The 8683-nt window shown below is 33.1% G+C and overlaps 1 protein-coding gene across 1 annotated transcript; it reads left to right on the top strand.

Annotated features, from left to right (window-relative positions):
• The first annotated feature begins 1996 nt into the window (after positions 1 to 1996).
• On the top strand, positions 1997 to 7835 carry LOC110113171 (expansin-B15-like). The gene is made up of 4 exons (XM_020845625.2): positions 1997 to 2156; positions 2253 to 2365; positions 3356 to 3549; positions 7259 to 7835. Exons 1-4 carry the CDS (start codon positions 2018 to 2020, stop codon positions 7593 to 7595), a joined length of 783 nt encoding a protein of 260 aa, XP_020701284.2. The 5' UTR covers positions 1997 to 2017; the 3' UTR covers positions 7596 to 7835.
• The last annotated feature ends 848 nt before the right edge of the window (positions 7836 to 8683 follow it).

Here is an 8683-nt window from a genome sequence, read left to right as displayed (position 1 = left end):
GATATTTTTGTTACAATCATAATAGTTAGAATATATTAATATAATTTACAATTCAATATAAAAATAAATATGTATTTTTAAAATAATGTCATAAAAACAAACAATACATATTTAGAAGAAAAATTTAAAATTTTATTATAAATATGACATTATGGCCTCATATTGATATGCTAAATTAAAAAGGATAATAGAGATAGCAAATTTATCTTAAATCAGTCACAAATGAACAGTTCATCAATAATGAAATTTTACAATCTTACAAATATTTCTTGAAATTAACTTTTGACAAGAAATATGCATGTGTAATAGTAATGAGATTAATAGTGAATTAGCAAGAGAAATAATACTTATCAATAAAGTTTTTCAATATAAATCAATTTTCAGATAAAACAAAATATAAATGAGTATAATAGTCAAAGAATTAGAATAATGAAAAAAAATATTTTCAAAAATAAGCTTAATATCTATAGATCAAAAATCAAATAAATAACTTGATTATCAATTTGATAATTATAAGATTTCTATTCAATAAGAGAAAATGATAATAATAAAAAACTATAATTAAATACACTGATACATGCATTAATGAACCAAATAGAGTGGGATTTATCCTATTACATCAATTCGATGAACAAATGAAGGTTTTGGAAGGAAAAAAAAAACAATAAATTTCTCAATGAATTTATAAAATTAACATTAATGTTCAATATTCAAATCAACAAATCGCATATTTGAAATACATATCTATACCAAAACAAAAATCTATATGCTAATTAATCAACCGGTACAAAAATAAAATCATTTGAATAAGTAAAAAAACAAGAAATTAGGATAAATTTATAAATTAAAAAAAGTTACTAAGAAAATAATGAAGTAAATCATATATTAATAAAGTGTTTATGCATGTATTTGAAGAGAAAGATGAGACCAATGGGAAGATGAGCAGGATTTGTTACGAGAAGAATAACAAGACGCACTTATATATTAGTATAGATGTGTGCTAAACCTTCGTACAAAATGGGCTTGGCTTAGGTCCCTTATCTTTTGAGAGGCCGAAGTTACACAACGAAAGAGTAGGACTCATTTCACACACATTATTTTGTAGGCCTTTTTAATGATGAGGTGTCATTTTTTATTGCTTTCCATGATTGCGGGGATTCCGCTTCCCGCAAAGAAAGATGGATAAAGAAAAAAAAACTAATACTATAAATTTTTTAGCACTCTACAAAGAGTTAAATGAAGGGTTATGTTTTTTTTTTTTTTTTCTTTTAGATTTGAAGAAGAAGAAAAAATCCTCACCGTGCAATCAAAAGCTTAGATTTTATTTTATTTTTTTATTTCACCACCTCATCAAATTATCCTGCGTGAAAAAAAAAACTACTACTATAAAAATGGAAATGATAGAGACTTGGTTTACCAATCAGTTGACGGGCCTTCATTTTAAACAATCAGCCCATAATTCCAGCCAAAAATATAGGCCCCATTAACGATTAACCTACCTCTCCCAGTCTATTCGTACGACTTTGTTAACCGAAAAAAGCGGGCCCCATTTATGCGTGGGGCCCACTAGGACATCAACTGCTGGATTAACGGGATCGGCCCAGCCACAAGAAAATGGATCCTTCCTCCTCAGCCCATGTTGGCCCACCAAAAGGCCACGGAGGTCACGACCGCATGCAAACTTCCCCTAATCGAGCGTTCAATCTATGATCTCGCAAAAACGTACGGTGGATAACGTGTCATCATAAACAGTGTCTATGCGGGTGCTCGCACGACCCTCACGTCATCAATGAGGCCGCCGTTGGGTAACCGGTAAAACCGTTTCCTTCTCCCGCGCGAAAGTCCAGCGTAGACATTTAAGGCTGATCAGCTCAGCCTAGCCATTATAACTCTCTCTATGTTTGCCTATAAATTCTAAGCTTCTGACTTTGCGATTTATAATCCATTAGCTTCCTTCAAATCGGGCTGCTCTTCTCTTTCTCTCTCTTCTGTTTCTACTGCAAATAATTAGCAATATATGGCTGATCTTCTCTTTCTATCTCTACTGTGTCTTCTATCTCTTCTTCAACTCTCTTCTTGCTTTACTACTCTCTCCTCTGAATGGTCTTCGGGTGGAGCTACTTGGTATGGAGATCGCAATGGCTTCGGCAGCGATGGTATAAATTAATTAATTAGCAGAGATAATTAATAATATTTATATCAATTTTCATTGTTAGGCTGATCATGTTAATTTAATGCTTGAGAACAAACAGGAGGAGCATGCGGGTATGGAAAAGCTGTAGAGTCGGCTCCATTTTCCTCCATGATAGCTGCAGGGAGCCCTTCTCTCTTTAAATCTGGAGAGGGCTGCGGAGCTTGTTACCAAGTAATTTACTAAGAAAACACTCCTTTGTGTTTCAAAGTTTCATTATGTTTTTATTTTCTTATTCAGAGCAAAAACAACATCAAGTCTTCATTATAGGAGAAATTATTCTGTGCGGACACCGGACTGTCTGGAGACAAATCAGAATGTGTCACGTCATCCGGTACACAGCAACGGTACACAACAAATGGTTGACGTGACGTGTTTTGATTCGTCTCCGACGCCTCCGAATGGTGTTAGTATCCTCACAAAATAATTTCTCTCATTATAGGATATATGAATCATTTTTCTCCATTGTTACGTTCTATCAAAAATTAAAATCTCATTTAAGACTTTATCATTTGGACGACTTTTTATTATCTTAAAAAGTAAATTTTTAACATAAAAATTCAATAAAAGCAGCAAAAAAATTAGTCATTGTCTAAAACTGTCGCAAATGAAACCTAAATCTAATAAAAAAATGCTCGTTTCTCATACTTTAATCAAATATTATGATTAAAGAAGTTCTCATTCGTAATAAAATTTAGAGGAAATTAATGGAAGGTCTTATGGTAGCCCACAATTATTTTTAGTCTATTATTTAAAATATATAGTTTTTTAAATTCTAATTGATAATCGATTAATACTAATTTTTAAGAATATAATATGATTACTAAAATAATAGATCTGCTTAGTACTATTTTTTATGTGAAAATTAAAATAATGGATCTAATTAGTACTTGAAATCTGAATGTGTCAATTTTTCCTGATTTCCAAATGATAAAAATTAGTGATTACATCAGATTTTGAGCAATCAATCTAATTATTATAATAATAATAGTATATAATTATATCTATTATTTTAGTAGGCTTCATTCAAAAACTAGTAATCATATTCATAAATCTTAATTAGTATTAAACGTTAGTATATATGCATTAAAATATAATGTTAACAATATATAAAATATTCTTCTCTATTGAAATAATTATTTTTCCTATTGATATGATAACAAGGTAAAGTGCACCAGCAATGCCGCCTGCTCCGGCGACCCGGTGGCCGTCGTGATCACCGATGAGTGCCCGGGGGGCGCCTGTCTCTCCGAGCTAGCTCATTTTGATCTAAGCGGGACAGCCTTCGGTGCTATGGCTGTCGCCGGAGAAGCCGACGAGCTCCGAAACGCCGGCGTCCTTCAGATCAACTACAAGCGGTGCGATCACTTATTTTCCATTAATGTTGCTGCGCCATGCATTTAGTTCCCATGCAAGCTTCACGTTAGGTAGTTGTGGCCACCTTTAATTAGGTAACATACTTTAAATCGTTAACATGCCAGTTTTGTTCCTTAAAAAAAATATTGATTAATTTTTTGGTCAAAAAATTTTTGAGCTAAAATATTTTAACTAAAAAGTTTCTTAGAAAGCTGTAAAAAAGTTATATTCCAAATCAAACCTTAGGCTCAAACTCAGCTTTATTAAAAGGTAAAATTTAATAATATAAAGAGAGAGAGAGAGAAATAATTAGTCATACAAATTTAAAATATTGTTAGAATCAGCTTTTGGTCCTAATTATTTTTACCTTTAATCACATTTATGAAAATATGATTAATTCTGATAGGACTTAAATATTTGTAATTATTAATTTTACAAGAAATAGCCATAATAGAAAAGAAAATTTTGAGTATAAATTTATATTTTGACATATATTTATCTATGAAAATATATAATTATATTCACTTAGTTTAAATTAATTAAGTCAAAATAAGGATATAAATCGATTTAATAAATCAATAGATTATTGTATATATATATGAATGTATATAAATACTAAATGACTTAAATATAAGCGGCATTTACATGCACATCACAAAAATTTTATATATTTATATATCTAACACCTAAATATTTATATTTTCTTATATATATAACAAATACAATTTTAAATCATAACAAAAATACCATGAAGTTTAATTATTTAAAGTAAATCGTACATTTTCATACAAATATTTTGATGTGGATATTATAGTGATATGTAAGTAAATATAAATGTTTAAATGTTATATAAAGTTAGTCGAGTAAAAATTAGGATACAAATCTAGTTCAATAAATCATTGATAATGAGTTGGTTTAAAGCTTTTGTAAATTGGAATTCAATTAAGTTAAATTAGCCTATAGGCTTGAATCATTCAAATTTGCATCTCGAGCAAGCCTATGACTTCATTTGGGACATCTTTCTTACTTCTTCTTAAAAACAATTTTTTAGAATAAAAAATTAAAATTTTGCACTAAAAAGCTGCTTTACGAAGTAGTGAAAAAGCCGTCCCAAATGAAGCCTAAGTCATTAAACTTAAGGGAATCATGAAGCTGCCCACTAATCAGTACTACTTAATTGACCAATAAACTCCTCAACTTGCTCAAAGTATTCACTATGTGGCCAGAGGTTTTTACTAGAAGAACTCACCAATGAAACTTTCCCATGTATAGATCCCCTAATATACTTCAAGCTTATGTTGCCCACTATTGATATACTTCTAGGCTTATTGAGGTTTAAATACTCTTTCTTTTTTCTCGCACTTTGAGCTTTTTGCTTAAATGATAATGATTTCCTTTATTGTTCATAAAGAAGAAATTATTAGAAGTTTTGAGATGCAAAAGTATTTATAACTTGATTTATCAAGTTACATAAAAAAGAGAATAAAGTAAGATAAAATCAAACAAAAAAAATAACTAACCAAATGTTAATACAAATGTATGAATCAAAATTGTGAAGTGGTAGCTATGGAGCTTCTCTCACACTCACACCAATTGCTCATATATGTCATCCAACGATATCAAGTCAACTCTACAACATGTCCAAATCTACTTAAATGTTACATCCCTATTTGCTCTAACTACCAACCCGCCCACATGTCATTTTGCAAACCCATTCACAATAGGTCATGCAACCTTCAAGTTCAAGAATCATTTTAGACATTAGCACGTGCGAACTCTATGGTATCGGTATCCTCCTAAATGTTGAGATGTCTCAACTAATTCTTTCTCAAGAATTCCTCATGTTATTAAATTATTTCATTTTCCTAGAGACTTTATAGTTTTGAGGTCTTATGGCCACACAAAATCCAACTATAGCATATGTTTTTTAGGCTTGCTGGGATATACAAAATCCAACTATCAATTGCTAACAAACATTGTATCATAAAACTCTTTGATAGAGTTTCTTGACTCTTATCCACTCTCTTTGGTAGCTCCCCTTTTATTGTTGTTAGCTCAATGTCTCATGGGATTAGACTTCCGATGAACATTTCTTACCATGACTCCTTCATATGTTCATACTATTTTATATTATATGTCACCCATTTCTAAGAAATCATATGCATTTGTGCTTGGAAATGGGACATCATTAAGTTCCACAAATACGGTGGTAGCAAGCCTCCCACCCAATTATAATTTTTAAGAATGATGTGCAAAAACAACTATTAGCACTATCCTTTTCACAATGGTTGGGTTAGATAGATGATATTTCAAAAGAGGTTCATTTCATTCCATGCAACCGCATCGCTGATGTTGTTTTAGGCATCATTTGAGACAATTTTCTTATTGCTTTCTATATCAGCTTTCTACTAAAAAAATATTTGTACTAAAAATTTGCTTTAAGAGTCAGTAAAAAAGTTGCCTCAAACAAAATCATCGGATCTCAAACTTTATGAGTAAAAAATTGCCCAAAACCACCTACTCGATCAGGCCACAGTATTCAGCCCATTTCAAATGGTTAATGGCTTCTCTCTCTTGAACTGCCTGACTTCCTCCTATTTCCAACTGCACCAAATCCACACCAATTGCCTGTTTGATCTTATTACAAACTTACCACACAAGTAAATATTAGACAAATTTGCTAGTATCTACAATCAAATATATGACTTTTATCATTTAGGTTTCGTTTGGGTCGACTTTTTTGTTGCTTCTTAAAGCAACTTTTTAATATAAAAATTAAAATTTTATACTAAAAAGTTGCTTTAAGAAGCAATAAAAAAAAACGTCCAACAAAAAAAAAAGGTTCCATTGAAAATTATCATCAAACTTAACCCAAATGCCTATTTCTTATAATTGCCAACTTCTAATATTTTTAATGTTAAACATCTAATTCCTCATGCAAAGAAAAATTCTCCTACTAATATTGATGACCTTAATTCAAGGCTAAGGCCTCATTTGGTGTGATTTTTTTACTGCTTTCTAAAACAATTTTTTAATATTGTTACCTTCGCAAATGGGGATAAAATGGAGTTCGATTGGAGATGAGTTTCACAGCATTTTGGAGTGAAAAATGAGATTTTCGGTTGGAGATGGTCTTAGCTTCGCAAGAAGCGCGCGAAATAAGAGATAGATGATTACCTTGGCAAAGAAGAGTGCGAAATAGGAGAGATGATTACCTTGGCAAAGAAGCGCGCAAAAAAAAAAATGTAGTTACATTGGTGATGAACTACCACATTTTAATGAGAAAAATGAGATTTTGGGTTGGAGTGCCCTAATGGTAATGAAGACAATTGACACCCAAACCAGGCACCACTGAGCCATCGCAAGGTAGGGAGAGGCACCTTCTTTTCAACAACAATCAAAACAGGCAAATCAGTGCACTTAACTGATTCCAAATGAAAGAAAGAGTCATAGGCCATGACCTCATCTTCCTCACTTATAGCCACCTTTCAACATCCACAGCCATCTTAATGCATTTTTTTTCCCCTTATATATAGAATTTTAATAAAATTTCTTATATAATTTATGTCCCCCATTCACACAAAACTCACTGCCAGAGATCAAGAAAAGAAGAACAAATAATCATAATTTTATCCCTAAATTGTTTTTCTTGCAGCAAGGATGGAAAGACTAACTTATCAGTGTTCCTTAAGATTTGAGAACCTTTTGCAGGGTTGAATGCAACTACCCAGGCTTCGACGTCGCCTTCCACGTGGACGCCGGATCAAACCCAAATTACTTGGCAGTGCTCATCGAGTACGAGGACGGCGATGGCGACCTCGCCGGCGTAGATCTGAAGCCGGCGGGCACCAGCAGCGACAGCTGGCTCCCCATGCAGCAGTCATGGGGAGCCGTCTGGAGACTGAACTCGGGCTCGGCGCTGAAAGCCCCGTTCTCTTTCCAGCTAACCTCATTGTCGACTGGGAAGATTTTGATGGCAGACAATGTGATTCCGGCAGAGTGGCAGCCGGGGATGACCTACAGGTCCCTTGTTAACTACAGCACGTAGCTTGTTGATTAATTAAAGCCTTAATCCATTACAAATAGATATAATTATCCACCTAATTATAAGTCTGCTGCAGGGTTTCTCCTATATGTCATGAGAACCGTTAAGTACTTAAATCTTATATGAATAATGAATGTGTATTAAATAGTTGTGGAGAGAAGTGGAGGTGGCTTTGATAGATCTCCCTGCATCTTCAAACTTCACTGTAAATCGTAAGGATATCAGACATGAAATATTTCTCAAGGACAATGTATTATACTATGATTTTTCTGTCAGTCTCTTTTTCAGGCTAACTAGCTAGAAAAACACACATGCAGGGCACACGAAGTTTATTAATACATTCAAAAATCGGTGTTGGAACTATTACAAAACTGTAAGAATAAAAGATTGAGTTATCAAAGTTGAATAAGCTAGGGGTGTCAATTTTGGGTTTGGGTTGAAAATCAAGACCCGAATCCGACCCGTTTCGGTTTGGGTTGACCCAAACCCGAAATTTTCATGTCGGGTTTGAGTTGGGTTTTTGGGTCGTATCCAATATTGACACCCCTAGGTTGGAACTTTTATTAGGTCCGGTGTAAGGACGTAGATGAACGTCAGATCGGAGGAAAAATCCCGCCAAAAAACTCGGTATTTGCTCGGTATTACTAGGTATTATTTGATAATAACGAGGAATACCGCTCTGTGAAGATCAATATCGAGTTATACCTAGCTATGCCAAGCAATACCGAGTTGTACCGAGTTTTTTCTAGGAAAAACTCGGTACAACTTTCGTATAACTAGGTATTGCTCGGCATAGCTCGGTATAACTCGGTATTGGGTCTTCAAGTGATGATATTCCTCGTTATTGTTTGGTATTGCTCGGTATTTCTCGTTTTTTGGAGCGATTTGACGTAATAATTGTTCCCTAGGTTGATCCTTGATGTAAACCAACTGAAATAGGAAAATATTTGGTCAAAGCACCTTGTGTCTGAACACAACTAACAGCTCCTGCATACATATCCTTAATGACTTAATTATAAGCATTACTAACCCCTTTCTTTTTTAGTACTCTCCATAACACTTTTCTTGGAACTTTATTATATTTTTTCTCT

The sequence above is a fragment of the Dendrobium catenatum genome, unplaced genomic scaffold (assembly GCF_001605985.2).
Source record: "Dendrobium catenatum unplaced genomic scaffold, ASM160598v2 fragScaff_scaffold_706, whole genome shotgun sequence".
NCBI classification, from domain to species: domain Eukaryota; kingdom Viridiplantae; phylum Streptophyta; class Magnoliopsida; order Asparagales; family Orchidaceae; genus Dendrobium; species Dendrobium catenatum.
Note: the sequence above shows the minus strand (reverse complement) of the source record. Positions and strands in the feature narration are given on the sequence as shown.